Source organism: Centroberyx gerrardi, chromosome 7 (assembly GCF_048128805.1).
Source record: "Centroberyx gerrardi isolate f3 chromosome 7, fCenGer3.hap1.cur.20231027, whole genome shotgun sequence".
Lineage (NCBI taxonomy): Eukaryota > Metazoa > Chordata > Actinopteri > Beryciformes > Berycidae > Centroberyx > Centroberyx gerrardi.
Window position 1 is genome coordinate 28,478,939 of NC_136003.1, and position 21,781 is coordinate 28,500,719.

Here is a 21,781-nt window from a genome sequence, read left to right on the forward strand (position 1 = left end):
GAGGCTTATCCCATTTGCGATAAAGGAGAAAAAAAATATAATTTATTGGCGAATTATTTGGAGTTGGGTCGTTCTATTAAAATGAGTGAGGATAGAGAAGGGAAGAGAAGAGGGGAGGAGGGAGGCAGAGAAATAATACAGGAGGAGATCAGCACATCTATCACTGTCGTCCCGCAAAGTTAAAGCAAGAGTGAAAATCACCAGAGTTTGGCTCTCTTAAGACTTCAAGGGCACACGCACACACACACACACACACACACACACACTTCCTCTGGGCTGCAGAGGTGGAGCGTCAGGGGAAGTGTGAGTGAGCGAAGGACTCGGAGGACAGAAAAGCTTCTCTGAGCCGAATCTGGACAGCAATGCAGACAGGACTTGGCACATTGTGGCTCAAGTCCGGTCTCCAGACCACCTTTCTGACGTCTTGTACTTGTCTCGGTCTCGTCCCTGTTTTGACTCGGACTTGTCTCCATCTCAGCCACTACTGAACGTTGACCTGACTTTTTCCCACCTATCTATAATTAGATGTTTGGTTTATTTTCTCCCCAGCACTACAAGCAATTTAAGGGATTTCGCCTGCAGAAACCCATGTATGTAACCTTCCTCATACGCATTGGTTAGTCAATTCCTGTGCATTTATTATTTGGATGGATTTGCAGTCACATCTACATCTCTGTTCATCTCTTCTGTTGACTATTCTGTTCACATCTATTGACTGGGGTCTCAGTCTTGATTTGGTCTCCACTCCCTGTGAACCTAGTCGGAACTCAAACTCAACTGGACTTGGTCTTGGAACTGACTTGGACTAAAATGGTCTTGACTACAGTCCTGGGCTCAGTCCCAAAGACGGAGACTCGGGAGGAGGAGGCATGCAGCTGGTAGGTACTCTGTCTTACTGGGGACTATTGGGCAAGACAGAGGGGGGTAAAACGAGGAACAACTTGTGCGGGAGAAGGAGTCGGTACTCACCAGAAACACCCTGTAAGCATCTTTCCTCGTGACTGGGCCCCAGCATGGGTCTGTATCGTTGTATTTAATACTTCCAGCGCTGCACGAGTGGTTTCCGCTGCACAGAAAGACACACAGACACACACACACACACACACACACAGAGACACACACACACACAGAACTTAATGCGTGGCCCGGACCTTGTGGGAATCGTCTGAATACGCTGTTTGTTTTGTTTATTGTTTTATTAGGATCCCCATTAGCTGGCAAATTAATGACAGCTAGTCTTCCTGGGGTCCACAAAAAGCAATACAATACAAATAATCAATAATAAGATAAGAGAATACTTAAGACAACAATAATAATAGTATAAGGAAACAAATTAATTTAAACTAAATCCAGTGAAAAAAATTAAAAAATATATATAAACATAGATCAAATAACAATTATAACAATTAAATAAAATCAAAGTTTACATGGTCAGTTTCATCAGTTCACTTTTGAGTGCCTTTTTGAAAGTGTAATTATTCTTTGCCAGCCTGGTGGATACTGGTAGCTTGTTCCAGTTAAATATGGCTCTATAGCACACTGTAGATTTTAAATAATTAGTCCTAGGTCTGGGAAGTACTAGGTCGCCACTTAGCGCCTTTCTGGTGAAGTGAGTGTGACTGTTTTCTATATATTCTAATTGATCAACTAAGAATGTAAGATTACTAGAAGATAAAACCTTCCTAAAGAATACGAGAAGGGAAGTAAGAAGTCTGTGTTGAACCGGCAGCCATGACAGACGTTTATGCATTGAAATAACATTTGTTCTTTTTGAGCATTGAACTCTGGCAGCTCTATTTTGTGCCAACTGAAGTTTGTTCAAGTCTTTCTTAGACGGTGATTACCGTATAATTGGACAATATTCAAGATGTGACAAAGTAAGTGACTGTACAACCTGATTAAGAATGGATGGTGTTATATATGCGACACATTTCCGTGCCATGGCGATACCTTTGCCCATTTTGGCCACTATCCCTTCAATGTGAGCTGACCAGGACAAGTGGGAATCCAGAGTGATTCCAAGAAGTTTTGTTTGGTTCACTTGTTTCAATGGTTGCCCCTCAATAGACAAATTTAATAAAGCATCTGCAGTTCGTTTGAATTTGGTACCAAAAATGATGGATGTTGTTTTTGTTATATTTAACACCAATTTGTTTCCTTGCACCCAATCACAAATCTTTGCCAAATCTCTATTTAGTAATTCTGATAAATTATTGGCTGTTTGTGCTGCGCAATATAATATAGAGTCATCAGCGTACATAACCATAGTAGTATTGTCTAATGTACTTGGTAAGTCATTGGTGAAAATTGAGTATAATAATGGGCCAAGGCAGCTGTCCTGAGGAACACCACAGTGAACATCTACACTATCAGAGTAGCTACCATTGAAAAAGACTCTTTGCTTCCTTGTGGATCGGTAGCTGCCCATCCAGGACAGAGCAGAGGATGAAAAACCATAACATTCTAATTTTTTTAACAGTATTTCATGATCTATCAGATCTGAAATCCAGCATAACTGCACCAATTAGTCTTTGAGCATCCATTTCTGTTAGCCACTCATCTGTCATATGTGTTAAAGCAGTACATGCGGAGTGACCCGCCCGATATGCATGCTGAAATTTAGTTATTAGCCTATTGCTGAAAAAATATTTCTGGATCTGTTCAAAAGCTATTTTCTCCATAACCTTACTCAATATTGGAAGAAGACTAATGGGTCGGCTATTTGCTCCTATAAATGTGGATCTCTTATCTTTGGGCAATGATATTACTTTGGATTCCTACCACTTCTCTGGGAATATACCCTTAGATAAACTTATATTAAATATGTGACAAATAGGAACAGACAGATATTTCGCCACATCTCTGACCAATCTTGCATCTAGATTATCAATACCTGATGATTTCCCATCAGGAAGAGACGTTAGAATACTTTCAACAAGCTCACTGTTGACTTGTCTGAACACAAACATGCATTTCTTCCTATGCATAATTTCTTTCTCGATTAATGTATGTATATGAAGGACAACTTTTGGCAGAACACAACCCATTCATTCATTTCTCTACTTTACTTTTGAAATAATTAATAAAATAATTAGCAATATCAGGTCCTTTAGTAATGAAAACTCCTTCGTGTTCTACACATGACACCACAGTGTGAAAATTTCTGCCCATAATCTCATTTAGAGTGCTCCATAACTTTCCCCTGTCATTCTTGGCTTTATTCATTTTTTGTTGGAAATGCTCCTTTTTCCTCTTTTTGTTCATCTTAGCTACCTTATTTCTCAAAGCACAATAGTATTCCTTATCCTTTGATTCTCCAGAACTGTTTGCCTTTTTCTTTGCATTGTCCCTTTCACGCATTAGCTTTTTTAAATTTTCATCTAACCAGGGTGCACATCTTCTCCTGACTGTACTTTTCCTCAGGGGTGCATGCTTATCAACTATTTTCATCCAGTTGGTATTGAAACAGCCTTTGAACAGTACTCTGGAGTATTTGTGAAAATGTGATCTATACAAGTAGATGATGTAGCTGATTTCTTTGTGGAAACTCTAGTTGGCAGTGTCATAATTTGCTGTAAACCACATGCGTTTGCCACAGAGTATAGTCTATTCCTCAATGGGCAGTGTGCTGAAAGCCAATCTATGTTTAAATCACCTAGCATGAATATTTCTCTATTTTCATCACAAACTGTGTCAAACATGAGGCCTGTAACAGCATCCTACTAGGATAGGCTTTAGGTGTGGTAAATGAACCTGTACCCACAGTGCTTCAACATTATACCTCATGAGATCTCTTCTTATTTTAACAGGGATATGATCCTGGACATAAAAAGCTACTCCCCCGCCATGTTTGTTTCTATCCCTTCTCAATATCATCCTCAAAAGATGGATCCAAGTGTGTCTCTGACAAGGCTAGAATTTGAATGCTATTTGACTGCATGATGTTAATTACCTCATCAATCTTGTGCCTCAGACTGCAAATATTCAAATGGACTAAAGTCAGACCTTTGAGTTGAAGAATTGAATGACCTATATTCATTAGAAAAAACAAAAAACCAAACAAAAACCAAAAACAAACAAAAAAACTAAAAAAAACACAACAACGAATTTTCAAAGTGATATTTGAGCATTTCTGCTCCTGGGCCTTATAACTAGCTTGTCATATTTTAAGCTGGCCATGTCTCCCCTTTCACAGGCAGCTTTCAGCTTGGGCAAGAGCTCTCTCCTCCTCTGTTGCACAGCCTCTGAAAAGTCTTCATTTATGTAAATGTTTGTGCCCTTCAGCCTCTTTGCAGATGGGAAAAATGGTCTGTCTGTCCTTGAAACGCAGAAGTTTGACTATTATTTTTTCTGGGCCGCCCGCCCTCCTGATATTGGCCAACTCTGTGAGCTCGCTCAATTTCAATGTTTTTGCCATCTAGACCCATTTTGCTTGCAAGCATGTTTCGGACTTTACTTTCTGATTCATTCCAGTTCTCTCCTTTTTCATCTGCAATTCCGTCGATTAAAATATTATTTCTCCTCGACTGGTTCTCCATGTAGTCCAATTTTGTCTTCAGTGTGTCCAATTCCTCCTTTGATTTAGTTATATCCTTCTCTAGCAGTTTTATTTTTGCTTCCATTTCCTTATGCTCGGTTGTCACCATGTCCACCTTGTTTTGGGTGAATTCCAAGCTGGATTTCAACCCCTGAACATCTCTGATGACATTGTCCAGCCTTTTGTTCGTACCCTCAATGATCAACTGTACAAAACATTTAAAGTTTTCTTGCTGCTGTTGTATCATTTCTTTATAGAATTCCTTCTGTTGCTCAAGTAGCTGGGAAAGCATCACCACTGTTACAGGTGCATCATCCTCTGGTGAGGATGCTGTACCCACAGACATGACACAGTCATACCTAGTTCGTCACTACTGCCGTTTTAAATCCATGGTTTGAACTCTGATTACAACTTGTCAAATAAAATGTATCAGATCCTGCTGCTGTCTCACAACCTATCAAGGCACCATCAGCTGAAGTTGAATCACAGAGGAAAAACTACTGCCGTGTGGAGCAGAGGTGATGAATAGGGCCTCTTGATTTCAGTCAAAAGCAATCACAAAGCCGTATCATTGTTGCGTGTCAGACTGAGCATCAGTAAAATCATCAGGTTCAGCGCATGCCACTAACAAGTCTGCAGTTTGTGCCTTCAGGCAAAGCGAATTGCTTTTGAAGTGTTTCAGTTCTGTCTCACACATTTATTCTTGCTGGAAGGTTAGCATCAGCAAGGTTTTGACCATAGTGAAGCAGAATTAAACAAAACTGGTCAGCATTACCGCATGCTCAGTCATGCACCTTCACCTTAAAAAGAGAAGCATCACTACAAATGCATGATTTTATGCACCATTTTCATAAAAAAAAACAACCACTTATGGCTCTCTATGCTCCGAACAGTGATGTTAGACAAAGTGATTGAGAAAATGGTGGGGAAATTATTCATTTATTGAGGACTACATTTTAAATGATATTCAAACTCAAACTTTTTGGCGCTGTCTTAAAGTGTCAATAACATCTCTATCAAGAACTTTACTTCAGCTGCCACCATGAAGCCTGTACTGATCCCAGCAAAACAACATTAAAGGGCAATGGCCATTTCCTTGGTCTAGGCTCTGGAGGCTAGACCAAGAAGTCTATAACTATATGAAATAACTTATTCACACCCAGTCTGGCCAATACACTTGCAATAAAAACCTGTCTGGAAGCCAATCAACGAGACTGCAGTGCCAGGAGCTCCAGAACGAGGTCAGGAGCCCTAAAGGCCTCCATCAGCAAAGCTTTATTGTCACACTCCTGAGCTCAAAAAGGTGAGAATACAGCCAAAGAGTTGGGACAGAGCAGACAATAAGAGGTGGACAGGTGTGCCTTGTCCTGCCAAGACTGAAAGTAGCAAATGTTTCAGCTTCTTCAGGGACGGAAAAACCCATCCAAGGATAATTTGACTACACATTAAAGAATGAATGTAATAAAATAGGGGGGAAAAATGAGAATCGGTCTTACCAGGCAACTTCCATTAGTGATATGGGTACAGCAGCTGCGTAGATGGCCAGGTCCCCATACAGATACACTATGATGCAGATGTAGAACATATTGACACCGACTGAAAGACAAAAACAAACCGATCAAGATGAGTTACACATGAGTCTGCATTCTGAGTGTGTGCCAAGTTGGTCTGTGTGTATAAATTCACACACACACACACACACACACACTCATAAGGCAAAATAAGCCCACAAGTTGACGAGCAAACACATTTTTCATCTTTACCAGCCGTCCAAACACCTGATAATGAAATATGGTTGATGGAACTTGTGTGTCAAACTGAACCGCAAAAGGTGCCATCTCTATTAAAGGCAATCTCTTCCACTCCTCCACTCATTACATCCCTCCATCCCGTTTCTGGGACAGCAGCCTCTATAGCAGCAGCAGCAGCAGCAGCACATCTCATTGCTCCACCGAAAAATATTGATCGCGCTAATTAAGAAAGTAATCACTCCATGATGGAAATTCTCCTTGTTACTCTTTACTCTCCACACCGACAAGCTCTTAACCATTTGCCCTTCCCTCTTCATCCACACGCCCCACTGGCAGGCCGATCCAAGCCGCGTCGCCAAGCCAAGATCGAGAGCTTTCAACAGGAGACAGATCGTCACGTTGCGCCAGACATCCATCATGCACTTCAGTTCTCAGAAGGGGGTTCAACCGTCCAACTGGACCCCTCAGCTAATTCATTACTGCCAAGGAAATTAGAACATAGAGTCCATTAAAAAGAAATAAAAAGTGACAGATTTACAGCTTTGCGGGCTAAACGGATCCTTCTTTTATGAATAAAGGGCCGAGGGTGGCCTGCTCCTGCTGCCTTTCAAACAGTTAAATTAAGGCAGAAGAGACACAGAAAACTTAAGGAACTGGCAGCCTGATAAATCACCATTCATGTAGATGTAAAATGGCTGTTACATGTTTTACAACACAGTGGGAAGCCTACATTAGAGACTGGAAGTCCAAGAGTGCTGGCAGTCTGAAATATGACAGGATATCAATTTTTTCAGGAGATAGGGAATAGAGGTTTGGGATCAATTTATGAACAAATCACAATTTTACATATTTTCTGGCCTGATGTTTTGACATGATGTTGGGAGCCCTAAAGTGGACTAATTAAAGGAACAGTTCATCGAAAATTTTACATTTTGTAAAACAAATAGTGAAAGTTGTCAGGTCATGAATAAACTGAAAATTAAATATATACATGTCTCATTACAGAGTGAGCATCAATATGTTTACAAAGACGTGATTGGTTGCTATAGTGAAGCAATTCTTCGGTCAGAATCGATCAGTATGATGACCATGACGGGAAAATAGGGTCCAGGTTAAAAATGGCCGAAGTCATGCTTTAATGTTGGGAGGGGGAAATTAATTGCTCCTCAATCTTATACCTCACATCCTCAGTTGAAGGAAAATTTCCCCCTCTATTTCTGCATAATGTCTCCACCTGCCACAATGTAGCCCAAGCCTATTAGTGGCTTTGTGGCAGAGGGGAGAAACGGGCCGTACTCTGCCGCCCCTGTCAGTAAGCGATAGCAGGGCGAGGGCTCCGCATGACCAAACGGATGCAGGCCTGCCAGGCACTATAACTAATATTTCCCCATTACCCACAGCCACAGGCTCAAACGCTGCAAAATGGGTCTTCACCTAGGAGTCCAGTCCTTCAGCAGCTGGGCAACACGTCACTATCCATCATCACACCGCTTCTGACTGACAGCAGCCCCGATGGCCTCTCCATGGCCGGGACTTGAGAAAAGAGGAGCTAGGCCTCTGGGAAAAAAAAGGTGTTTAAGATCCACCGCCGTTCTGGCTGGAGGCCAGCTAGGACCAGACTGGTATGCACACAAGTGTACAATATGGGCAGGTACGGGTTATAATTGTATCGCTTTCTATGGATTTAACAGTATCAATATATATTCCCTTAATAATACACCAAGAAACTAGCACAAAAAATGGCATTTCACTAAAGTTATTATTAGTCTATTTCTTAAAGCGTCACATTTGAAATACACCTTTGAGAAAAAGAACAATTCTGCACTAAATCCTAGTATATTTATAGAAGTGTGTTTTGGAATTCGGATTTGAATAAAACAGGACTACATAGTTGATTCATGTTGAATAACAATAAAGGCCTATTAGTGGTGAAATAGACTTCAATGTAGTTTTTGTCACAGTCATCAAGGAGTCTATTTTATGCAACAACCAAAGAAAATATTTTTCCTCCCTCAGTAACAGACAAATATGCCGTATAAATTAAACCTACATGCTAAACTATAAGGGTGGAGTGGCATACATGCAGTACTACAGTATATACACTTCAGTTTAGGACACAATATACACCAAAACAATGAACTTGGTAAAGTTTAATGACGTGATGTTTTTCATAGATTTATCTTTGCATTCAGAGATTTAAAATTCTATACTACATAATGGGGGCAAATACATTGTTTTGATTGAATTATGAGTTATTGTATTAAAGAAGTAAAATAGGTCTCCTGTAAAGTTAAATCACCCTGGGTTCATGGTGTTTGGGCACAAATGACTCATCAGAATATGCCATACTCGCATTGAAAGCCTCTGAAATAAAGAGGAGGAAAATTAATTTTAGCTTTCGATTTCACCTCATTAACTTCCTCTTCCTTTTATTCATTTCAAATTCTGCTTCTTGTGGGAATATCAAAGTTAAATTCTGATTAATTTAACTTTCAGACGTTCACAAATCGATTCTAAATCGAGCCAAGCCTGGAGGCAACAACGCCGACAACAATAAGTCTCTAAAATAAGTAAATAGGACAGCACAGAGCTGCAAATGCCAAATTTAGCTCTACCAGTTCAACAAGCTTTGTGCAATGCAAGTAATGTTGAACTATTGAATCTCTTCATCAAGACATCAAATGTGTTACGTAATTTGCACTGACATCACTTTGTTGTGCCAATAACTGGAGGCAGGGGGAGTAAAGCCAACAAACGACTGTCTACCAGCAGCCTTTCCCTAGACTGCAGAATGATTTGGACTTCTATGTAATTGCCTCGGGAGCGGGAAATTCTGCATGTTACAGACTGGCCCCATTTGTGAGCCATACAAGTGTACATCTGACAGACTGAAGGAGTCAGTGGAGATATAACACTATCATCCCTGTCACAGATAAGGCCAAGAACTTTCTGAGCCACTTCTTACTCAAGCTGAAATGTATTTGTTTTAATCATGAATAGCTAGAAGCAACTGTTTCGTAGGCTTTCACCGGGTATGATATGACCCAGCCGTACCCTGCTAACGTGTTTCTTTTACCAAACTGCCTGGTAAAACTCCAATTCAGTGCAAGCAATGGCATCCATTTTTTCCTTGCTGTACCAAAAACATACAAATCTTGACCCCAAAAATGAGGAACCTACTGAAGCATCAGTCTTGGGAACTGTGAACCACCCCTCTAGCTATTCCAATAACTATCAGGAAACACTGTACGAGTAAGTTGCTGGTTACATTACAAATTGCTTGTCTCAGGTTTAATTTGGAAACCCAAATTAAGCTCTCATTGAGCAAGCTCCAGTCTTGGGACTGAAACTTGTGATATTGGATCTGGAGGGGTAATCACAGTTAAGCTGTAATAGCACGCCCCCTGAAATGAAAGTGCATCTTTCACACGGCTGACATAGGACACTATGCTAGCAGTGGCTTATGGTAATTGTACGGGTTGAGAGCTGACACAAACATGTCCATTTATCATCTCAGTGGCACTGGCGCTCCCCATTTCCCTTTTGCTCTTAAAGCACAAGTATGACATTTCAGTAAAAGTCATTGAAGTATTAAAAATGAATGTGCCCATGTTTGGCTCTCATTAAAGACGGGAGGCTGGGTTACAGCTGACTAAATTAGTATTCCTCACCATGGCCCTCTGCATGTCAGGGGGAGGACGGCTCACGTTGAAGAAACAATCCTTCTGTTTGCACAGCCACCATGTTAACCGCCACAGCACATCACACAGGTAAGCAAGGCTGAGACAAGATGCCGATGCAAGGACAGGACTCTGTTACTCTCTTTCTTTGTGACTTTAGCCAAAGTCGTCTTCTAATCAACTTTCAAATCATCAATGTGAAGGTTATTGTAACACCTTTCCACTGTGGTGCAGATAAACCAGACCCCATCAACATTCCTGTCAGTGGCTGCAGGTCGGGCTGATACGATACCCATGGCCTTATTCCAAGCCTGCTTTGCTGCTGTTGCTGCTGCCATGTCAATTTCAGCCCAGGAGGAAGTCAAATGCCCTCTAAGAATGCCTCTTGAACAGCAGGAGCGATGCCTTTTAATTGGAAAGGTGTAGGAAAGAGAGAAAGGGGGCAATCACACCTAGAGTTGGGTCCAAACCAGAGTGGAAAAGTTTACTTTGTTGCATTTTTGTATTTGGTTCATTTAGGTTCACACTGCCCAATTACAACAAACCAGGGTTTGTAAACAAAAGTCCCATGGACTCACAAGTAGCTGGTTTATTGTAAGTTTGGTAACCTGTCTTCCAGCCAGGTTAGAGATGAAGAAATAGCTGAATATGAGCATCAGTCCTGACTGCGGTTTGACCTTGCTTCATTTTGTTATGCTGGGCTTTCCAAGCATGTGAAATTGCTGGTTATCAAATGTAAACGTGTGTCTTCAAATACCCATAAACCCTTGCGTTTTGGGGTCGTTTCCTGTAATTGGTCCGGATTACGTTCTCACCCCTAATGAACTGCAGCCCAGTTCTCTTAAAAGAGGGCAGAGATCTGCATTTAAGGCGTCTCGGTGCGGTTATTTGGTGCCACCCGAGTTCAGATGGCATCATTCTCACCTGGCCAAATGAACCAAACTAAAGAAGTAAACGTTCCAGAGTTCGAATGAATCACTACAAATATGCTTGGTGTGAACGTGCCCTAAGAAAAACAAAAAAGACAATGAAACAGGCACATTCCAGACTAAACCACTCATCATGGGTGTGAAGTTGTTAATATGAACTTACAGAGTAAAGAACTGGTAGATTAAAGAATTCATCACCCATATTGAATGTTACAACTGTGAGTGCACAGTTAATTGTAAGGTGGCTGCATCTGTGCATCCAGTGAACAAGAGGTTTCTTGACAGTCGTACCAGTGACCAGCATGGCTCCAAAAGTTAACATCATTAACCAGAAGAGGCAGAGCTCATCCATTAGAGGTCTCACCTGGCACTGCCTTTACTAATACTGCGTAAGTAGCCCATTAATTCCAACAACACATTAATCAATGGTGGACCACTCTTCAAGAAGAGCGGAGTCATAGCGGACTCTCTAAGAAAAATATTTAGGAGCATAAATCCTAAGATTACTTTACGGCTTTACTTAACCTGTTCACCTCTGAGCGCGGGTTTGTGTTACAGCTATCACATTTCATTATGTGCAAGCAGTAATTGTACAGAAAGGAATCTAATACACGGCCATTAAAATCCTGGGTAGCGGAGAGAAACGGAGCGCTTCCATTACATCCGGCGCTGTCCAGATAGACAAGAGCGCTGCGTTTGCCCATTCCTCTTTCACCATGCGCTGGGACTCGTGCCCATCTAATTCATTTCTGATTAGAGTCACTGGGCAGCTCTCCCACAGCACGGGGAGAAGGAGAGAGAGAGAGAGAGAGAGGAGCAGGAGAGAGAGAAAGAGAGAGAGAGAGAAGAGAGGACTCATTCCTTTACTACCAATCGATACCTCCTCGTGCCTCACCTGCACACAGTCCACTCCACAGTGGGAAAGGTCATCAGCAAACACTATTTTAGCACTTCACCTTTAATAGGACAATCGAGCTGTACGACATGGGAAAGAACTAAAAAGGGGGCTGGAGGAGAGGGAAGGGAACACACTGCAGCTTTAACAGCACGAGCGCGCCTGTATGGGGGTGCGTGACGGCATGCATGAGCGAGTTCATACGTGGGTGTGAACATAGGCGGTGTGTGTGAGGAGACGGGCTGCGTGTGCGTTGCGCGTGTGTGTGTGTGTGTGTTCCAAGTGCTCCACCTAGTGTTCAGACGACGGTAACGAGACAGAAGAGAGATCAGCACAGATGATGTTGTCAAAGCTTTGACCTTTTGTTGTTCCTTTATCCCTGCGACGGCAACAGGGACGCCGCAGACCGTCGAGTCACTTCCCTGGTTAATGCTACTAGAGAAACCGGCCGGCGTAAGGCAAGCAGGCGAGGGGAGAGGAGGAGAAGACGAGGGGCATGCAGTACGCACACACGACCGGCACAATGTTTCTGACGTAGTTAAATAATGTAAAGCAGCAAGGTTGTTCTGTTTCTGGTTCAAGGTGAACATGATTCTGCTTTCAATTTGCCGTCGCAAGGTAGCGGCGCTTTCATTAGCTCCCCTATCACTCAGGCACAAGCTTTAACATCTTCGCCACCAGTGCAGCCTGCCCACACACACACACACACACACACACACACTCTAGGGAGATTAAACAGCAGCCTTGATGGGGTCTCAAACAGGTAATTACAACCAAAGGCAATTTATCCATATATAATTATATCCCATTAGAGAGCTAACAGCCTCTCTGTGTGAATGTGCGAATCGGACATAAAAGGTGACAAAAAAATCATCTGCGAATCATCCCACATGCCTTCAATACTCCTCCGTAAATGTTACACGTGGGTAATGACGGTAGTGTCAGCAGTTAATTGAATAATGGGCAGTGCAAATAGTAGTTTAAGGCTAGCAGAATATTACCTTTGTTGAAGAACATGGAGGCCATTTGACCCATCTCAACCCTCTCGACGATGTCAAAATGATCGACGTGCCCTCCCGATCTCTCTGTGAAAACACAGAAAGTCCATCGAAAGCGATAGTTTAGACAGTCATCCATAGTGACAAAGACTACTGAGGCATTTATTTTTCACCGTTGAGGAGATTCAATGTTAAACTGAAGTGACACCAAAGCAGTGCTGTGACAATCAAAGTGCTCAGCCTTCGACAATATCTTATCAAAACAGCGCTTCATCTGTTGTAGGGAGCACAGTACTCACGGACAGACAAGATGGGTCTGGTCTCCGGCTCCGCTCGGCCCCTGACGATAACATCATCATCCGAATACTCGGAAGTGGAATCGCTGTCGTCGACCTGCGGAGGAGGAAGACGTCGGTTACAAATGAGGGAGTGAAGATGTGTTTTGGTTCGCCATGTTCCAAACAGCAACTCCTAATTTCTCTGCATCAGCCACAGTCAGTTTACAAGCCATTAGCACAATGTTTATTTGCTGTATATCTGACGCAGGGGATGGCAGCATCTGGAAATTGTTTGGAACAGCTGGGAAGCACTTTGGAGAATGGAGGACGTTCCCCCTTCACACAAATCAGACGCGAGCCCCTCCATCAGAATGCCCCGGCATAGCTCTTCATTTCCCAAACTCTCTGCAGATTAATTTCAATTAATTGTCAATAACAGTCAACATTTAGGATGTCATTAGCCGAATTAATAAGTGAAACGACGGCTGAGAAATAGGGAGAGGAAGTAGAGATGAGGTCTGACGGGAGCTGCTGGCTCTGTGACAAACAATAAGCATGCGCCAGCAAAACAAACTTATGGCATCCAACAAAGTGACAGATTAAGATGCACAGCTATGGATGAGAGTCTGAAGATCATCCCTGCCTTAAAGCGGCGATATACTAACAACAACAAAGTCGAACTCGCCCGAAATAGAAACACAGTCGACACACGGCGGTGCATACAAATTTGTGTATGCTCACTGCGGCTTCATATTGTTCATTTAGTTACACCAACTATGCCAGTGACTTGGAAAGGAAAACGGAGACGCTTTCCCACAGGGCAAGACAACTAATCAAGTGATATTTTAGACCAATTGCAGATGGTCACACAGTTGGGGATGGTGCGCAAAGAATTCAAGCCTGTTCACACCGCGGCGTCCGAAGCCAACGTGACGCTTCGTTTTGTTTTCCGCAAACATGTCCTTTTGTCCACGTGAATTTGCCTAAATCTGTGTATACTGCGTTTACATCAGGGGGAATCAGCAGGACCATACTTGGACTCACAGCCCCTAGTTTTGAACCAACTTTTATGGGACTTTCTCATAAAACACGTGACAATGCATCACTTCGAAGAGAAGCCTTTATTTACTTGAATATTCCTCAGTCAAGCAGAGCGGGAAAAATAAAAGTGTTCAGTGGCAAACATTTCCACTTTTCTCCCTCTCTTGTTTTCGATTATGTGGGAGGAGAGGCAGGGAGGAGTGAGAGAGCTGTGAATCAGAGCCATGTATTTGGGTTGCTGTCAGAGCCAGGCCATTGTCCTTAGGCTCATAACTCCTCAAATGGAAACCCACAGGCATTAAGCAAGATGACTTCTCTACCAGGAAAGAAAACATAAGCTGAGGGAGATCCATTTAGAGTGCAGATGGTCTTTTTCTTAGTCAAAGTAAAAATGATTGAAGACTCTGCTGCCTCCCTTCGTGATCAAGTACAGCACTACACTAAAAGCTCCATCCATATTGGATTACTTACAGAGGTGGCGAGAGACACATTTTCCTAGGGTTGGGCAATAAAACAATAACGATAACTATCTCTATAAAAATATCCGGTAAAAGTTTAATTTCTTTTTCAAGCTTTGAAGATGAAATGTTTCATTGGCTATTAACGTGAAGTAGGCTAGTGAGGTGGAAATTGTTGTAGATCCACACCAACAAAGTCAGATATTACTTACGAACTCCTTTTATGATTTTAAACATCCTTTACTGAGTGCACTATACATCCCCATATCATCCCATATTTGTATACACAGTTCCAAATGCTGTACCAGAGCAGGGAGGCACATAAGTCTATTTTTTGAGAATCAAGTTTCAACCATTCTTCACCAAACAACAAACTGGATATTTGATGTGTTCTACACAAAAAATAATAATTACTTCTTAATAATTGCCTTGCAACTAAAAGACGTGGCTCTATACAAGCACGCGGTTAGAAAATTAGCATCACACTCACTGACTGAAATCACTTTGGAATTGTGTTTACTTTGACACAGATCATTTTCAAACATTTATTTTTTGTTTAAAAAAAAAAAGAAAAAGATGAATTTTGAACTGCAATTAGCTGTCGAAACATGTTCCGGCATGTCAAAACGATAACTGCTAGCACAGCCACTTACCAGAGCTGAGGACCAGAAATCCCTGTGCTGCATTTATACTGACATTAGTTCCACGTTTTTGGGTCTGCTTGGTGTAAATAGTGCTTTGCTTAATGTCTTATTAGACAAATTAAAACTGACAGATATGAATGTTTACCACAAGACTCTTCTTTGAATATCTGGTTCATCTGACACATCCTTATACCAGCTATAAGACAATAAACGCAATAGGAAAAACATCATCCTATTAAAATGGCTATGTTTATAAACCACGATAACGATGATAAACCAGGTATTGTTTAAGAGGAAATGAAACTAAGAGCAAGAACAGTCAAATCTGTCCATCTTACCTCCTCCTGCTCTCTCCTCTTCCAGCGCAGCTGAGCGTTGGCGGCTGCCATTGCCTCAATCACGAAGGTGGTCGTCATGTAGCTGGCGAGGGGGGAAAGGAAACATGGAGACATAAAAAGACACACAGGTTAACAAGCCACCTTTAATTAACTCATGGCATCAACTGTTGCCTGAACACAGTGAACAGTTTGTTCTTCGTTCCTACGCCTCAATACCGTGAGAATTATAACACACAAAAGCAATTAAATTAAGACCAACAGACAAGTGTGAAATATTGATTTGGTTCTTGCAGGGATAAAAAGTCATGTAATTTAATTGTTTTGGACATTTTCTAAACTAGGCCCATGTTCCTGCTTCACAAAGGAAAAGGGAAACGGTCTGCGACGCCCAGTGTGACCTTCACCATGCATCACACCGATGAAACACGGTAACCGGCCGCTGTGTGCCTCATGTTCCAGCCGTGCCCCGTGTTATATTAGTGACGCAAATCACAGCCATGATGTGATTCTCTTCCAGTTCATCGGCGGAGACTTCCCCGGCTGACGGGAGCGTGTGACTGACAGGGGGAAAACCTCCATTACTCATTTCTCTGGACAGGCTGTTACTGGTAAAACAGTCTGAATGCCTCTTCATTAGGTCTCACCTTGCAAAACTTTTGCATCAGCAACGTGTCAGAATAATGAATTAGTCAGCTGACCCGTTTGATTGATAGCCAAATTATTTTCATTTAATTTGACTTTTTACTCCTCAATCCTTTATCCGTTTCTTTTTTTTTTTTTGCTGGAAAGAAATAATTAGATAGCAGAATTCCTTCCATAATCAAACTGCACATATCAAAAATAAATCTACCTTCATCAAGCATCTGAAACGGCATCTACACAGCTTACCGTTAGACCGGAAAACACTGATTTAACAAACCTTGCATCTCCTTTGCCTGAAACCTCAGAATTAACAACAACTTTTAGGTAATCTTGTATCCTCCATATCTAATGTTTATCAATTGTACATCACTTTTATGAGATGTCTCGTACCTGTTCAAGTTCCCAAAATGTTATTACCTGGTAATATCTGTGTCTACTGATGTGTATCATGTTGTCATGTCCATCTGCCCTTTTGGTGGATCCCAGGGGATTATAGATTATAGATTCTAAGGAATATTCAGGTGTATATGAATTAGGGCTGCAACTAACAATTATTTTCATTGTCGATTAATCTGTCGATTATTTTCTCGATTAATCGATTAGTTGTTTGGTCTATAAAATGTCAGAAAATGGTGAAAAAGTCAGTGTTTCCCAAAGTCCAAGATGACATCCTCAAATGTCTTGTTTTGTCCACAACCCAAAGATATTCAGTTTACTGTCATAGAGGAGTAAAGAAACCAGAAAATATTCACATTTAAGAAGCTGGAATCAGAGAATTTTGACTTATTTTTCTTAAAAAATTACTCAAACCGATTAATCGATTATCAAAATAGTTGGCGATTAATTTAATAGTTGACAACTAATCGATTAATCGTTGCAGCTCTAATATGAATACCTTAGAAGCAAAACTATGGCGCAAAGCGATGATCACAAACACTGTATTGACTGCTTATTCTGACAAATAAGCCTAAAATAAATAGTTAAAACAATGTGCAGTGTGTCCTGATTCTGCCTGACTCACCCTACATGTTTGAGGAAACTACAGCGAAAGACGAGCCGCTCTGGCAGAGGAGTTGGACACATTTATATCCAAATATACGCTTAAAGGCCTTTTGTTGCAGTCCAATCAGTCACAGGATCTATAAAAGACGACCTACACCTTTTGAAAATTATACCAATGCTGAGTCTAGCAAGCTGGACCAGACCACCTCATTTAGCATTTACTTTATAATATTTACCGCGAGCAAAAACAACGCACCTGTCAGTTGGATCTCCATTCATTTAAATTATCCTGTTAGATTACCATCAGATGCTGAAACTCATCATGTAAAAATAAAGACAATGCACATTTTTGCCACATCCTCAATAATGGATCTGGGACATTCATAGCAAGAATCCAGAAGGTGCATCTTTAAACTAAATTCATGCATTAAGTGATATAAATGAATGGGAAGCGCATAAGCTCCTAGCTGGCTTTCCTGCAAACGGGTGACATTTTTTTGTTTGCAGTTTAAAATATGTCAATCCAACCAGTATATTTGTTATTATGCAGATTTGCCACCGATAAGCCAGTCCAGATGCTGAGCTATCAAGAGTTGTGCGTCAGACATATTAGGGGAAAATTGTATCAAAGAAAAGGATTACACCTACAAAAATGTTGAGCTCTCTCTATCGCCAACTGATATAACATGATAGTGATTCAACATATATCCAGTTCATGAAAGCGTTTACATTATCTGTTCTAAACACCCGGGGTCTGGTAGCTGTTTCCCGGGAAAAATCCTCTGCTGCACAGGAAATCATGCAATTTAAGTCTCCAGTTTGTTTGGAATAAATAGAAGAAGAACTGGGTAGTTTGCATGAGCAGCGATAGCCACAAAGAAGAGAGCTCCGCCTACAGAAACTCAAACTTCATCAACAGCTCAGTCTTCAAAGTTTAACATGTATGAGAGTAAAACAAGACTCACCTCATGAAGCCCAGGAAGGCGATGAGCGTCAGGCTGACCACCCAGCCAGCTGTAGCGAAGGCCTTGGGCATGGTGAGCGCTCCTGTTCCCACGATCAGATTGAACATGTACACCAACCCCACCTGGGAAAGACGGTGAAGACAGGTGTAAGCCTAGGATCTATAGTTTATCTATCTATCTATCTATCTATCTATCTATCTATCTATCTATCTATCTATCTGTGTTATGGTGTATATTGTTCATGTGTTTGGGGGGTTGTATGCAGTACTATCAGGTCTATCAATTGTTTTGTAACGGCCTACATCTATTCTTGCTTTTGCCCTTTGATACTTGTACAGCACTTTGGTTAACCTTGGTTGTACAAACTTGAACTCAGAACCTAACTATAAAGTGTCCATACAATAGCAGACACTTCAGACACTTATTTCACAGTCTTGCGACAGATGCATTTTTAAGAGCTTTCTAAGAAGGGCCTACACTTTTTCAAGGATAGGATAGTAATAGGTGTGTTACAAAAACCAACCATGTGGTATCATAAGGTGGTAACTACCAAGTATCAAGTGAATGAATTTCTGATCATGCTACAGTAATAGCTACCTTATACACACAAACCAATTTATGTATTCACTATAGAGCATGGCCAATATCTACTAAAAAACTATGTTACCATTTTTTCCAGGACTCTTTTCTGTTTCCAACATGTATGTGACTGTATTAAAGACATCTACTATTTAATCCATACTTGAGCAAGCAATCGGGACAGTTAGTAACATCTGTAACTAACAACTCTAAGTAATCTAGTCTTTTTCCTGTACTTTCCACTCTTACAATCTACTTAACGTGTTAATTGTCAGCAACATCTGTTTACCCCTCTGTTTATTTTATTGCTTTTATTGTGTTGTTACTTTTTTATTTGTAACGTTTCACTGCTTATTTTCTCTTCTTATTGTGTATTTTTATTCTATTTTTTTCCCCCTGCTAAATCCTTTTACTTTTTGCTGCTGTGATGACCTAATTTCCCTATGGGGATCAATCATCTTATCTTACTAATTTTGTTTGTGCCATAGAGTGAGCTCAGGTGTGACCTGAGATTTTTCACAAATGTTGAGAAAATCTAGATCAAAGTGTTTCTCAGCGTGCTGGTTGAGAACTCCCAGACTATCAGGTGGATTAAAAAACCAATGTGAAGGAAGACAACTGGGCTAATTGGGCAGCACTTACCCCTATCAGATAGCAGAGTGCTTTAATGATTCAAAGCTTCTGCTTCCTGGAACAACATTTGCCCAGCAGAAACTAATGCTTTGTGGCAAAGTCATGCAGACATAAGCAACGTCAGGGACTTTATTGAGCAGTCAAAGCCAAATACAGACCAGAAAGAGGACTGATATGCAAAAAAAGAGGCTGTGTAAGCATTATAGTTTCCTCTTTCGAACGGGGACGATGAACCCAATCTCAATCATACTTCCCATCATCCTCTCACAATATGAAGCAAGGCAGTCAATTTAACTGGCACAGGACTTACATGCAGTTTATCCAGAAGGTAAAGGTTCAGTTAAAGTATCTCCAGGTTAACATCAGAGAGTACTGCAACTTGTTAACTTCAAATCCTAAATTACTGCAGTGTTTAACATTTTAATTGTCCCAGTCAGGTGGACTTTGTGCTCAGGAGTGTTTCCACTGGAGTTCTAGGCTCCTACCATAAAGCATATTGATGACTCCTGTCTTTAAAATAGCTCTCCTTACATAATTCAGTTACAAGACAGTTAAACGTCTGCCTGACTTATAGGAAACATACAATGAATAGGGATTAACCGTGGCATCCCTGCATTTGATACTCACAAATGGGGAGTAGGGTTCCCCAGTCTCTGTAATTCCACCTGCCATAGTTGACACCGACACTGGTCCCCACCTGCAGGAAAAATAATAGTTGCCAGATCCAATGTAGCCCCAATATGTTCAGTTATCTCTTGTATGGAGATAACGACAACTACACGCCAACTCTATTAAAAAAAACTGACAATCTAATGTTACCTTGCTTAACGGAAAAGATGCACACACACACGTTATGAAATATGACTCAGGACATTTCCTAAATCGTCCTCTTAAATTCGGCATACATATAATCCATGAAGCACCACATATTTCAATAGAATTACACATTTTAAAATTGGTTCACACTGCTCTCTACCGCGCACCACTGTGTATTTTGGTGGAAGTTAGGAGATTGTAGGAATAACAGGCGACCGGGTCAAACAACAACTCATTCTCTCATTATATTCATGATCACGACAGTGTTTCATTGACATGGAGTGTATAGTGACTACAGTTACCCAAGTTATGTTTAAGTCATCGGTCAGCTGACGTTGTCCATCTGGCAACATTATCATGCAACGCAGGCAACGTAGGTAAGGTTATCATACAAAATCGTAAATGGACAGATGTGACATTCACTAAATGCTTTACATACAAGTTAGATTATGTTATACACAAACGCCGTCATTTTAAAAAAACAAAAGTAAACACTACTCACCTCACTTCTTTCAAGTGTATCTTGCTAGCTACTGGCTAGCAGGATGCTCCCAGCTACTGCCAGCTGGATCAGATCCACACTAGCTAGCTAGCGAACTAAATGGCAAACCTACCACCTAACATGAGCTGTTTCCTGGTTATTTAGGTGGAGGCAAGTCAGTGAACCGAAACTCCAAGGAAAAACACTTTCCCATGGGCTGGCTAAGATCTCTAGCTACTAGCTCAAACTAAGCATCCAGCTATCTAGCGACTCTTGGCTAAACCCGTGTCAAACTACCGAGAACAAAATATAAAACTTCTGGTCTTTACTTTCAAAATAAAAGCTCTACTGAGGAGCATCTGTGGCAACGGGTGGTTGAGTGATAGTAATCGTTATATTTTGAAGGTTGACCTTCCTTTCATCCGGTGTTATTCTGGTTAGCTTGACGCGGCTGTTGGTTGGTTGGTTGTGGAGGCGTTTAGGTTTAAAGTCACGGGGTCCAACTGCTTCACATTGGGAGTGCTTGTTTTCTACACGTAGCTATCCCTGGTACATAACTCCTTCTCTGTGGACGGGGTTTTACCATTCATACAGCAACTGGCAGCCAGTGTTGCTGGACATTGCGTGAGTTCAAAAGTAAAATAATCACGAAATTTTAAATAATGATGTTCCGGACCTTGTTATTTTTTAAAAACTCCACCCTCTCGAGCTACGCTTGTGTACTAAACGAAGAATCCCTTTACCAATAACCAGTCATATGACAGCTGCACCTACCTGTGTCTTCTTCCCAATAATACAATACTTCCATGCTTGAGGAGGAGGAGATTAATAATTCATATCCATGATGATGTGTGGATCCACTGAATTGCTTCTTTAGGATTAATGGAATACACACATTTTTTGAGAAATTGGCCTGTTGGTCAACTTACCCATTAAGTGATGAGAACATGGACACCAAATTCATCCATGTGTCCCCGGTAGATGGTTTGCTCTGGTGCTCCATGTTAACACTTTAGCATACACTATGTTGAGTGATAGTAGGCGACTAGCATTATCTCAAAAGTGAGAATGAGAACTTGTAGCAGCTCTAAAGCTATAAGGTAAGTAACCTTAA

General features: G+C 41.2%; 1 protein-coding gene across 1 annotated transcript in view; it reads right to left on the bottom strand.

The window, feature by feature from the left end:
- slc38a12 (solute carrier family 38 member 12) overlaps positions 1 to 20,922 on the bottom strand; it is a 63,553-nt gene extending 42,631 nt beyond the window's left edge. The window contains exons 1-8 of the mRNA XM_071894593.2: positions 20,689 to 20,922; positions 19,998 to 20,067; positions 18,159 to 18,280; positions 15,550 to 15,631; positions 13,090 to 13,183; positions 12,794 to 12,877; positions 6,034 to 6,133; positions 970 to 1,066 (exon numbers count right to left, since the gene is read on the bottom strand). Of these exons, the coding sequence (XP_071750694.1) occupies positions 970 to 1,066; positions 6,034 to 6,133; positions 12,794 to 12,877; positions 13,090 to 13,183; positions 15,550 to 15,631; positions 18,159 to 18,280; positions 19,998 to 20,042 (624 nt within the window). The 5' untranslated portion in view covers positions 20,043 to 20,067; positions 20,689 to 20,922. The remainder of the gene's footprint in view (positions 1 to 969; positions 1,067 to 6,033; positions 6,134 to 12,793; positions 12,878 to 13,089; positions 13,184 to 15,549; positions 15,632 to 18,158; positions 18,281 to 19,997; positions 20,068 to 20,688) is intronic.
- Positions 20,923 to 21,781: the final 859 nt, after the last annotated feature.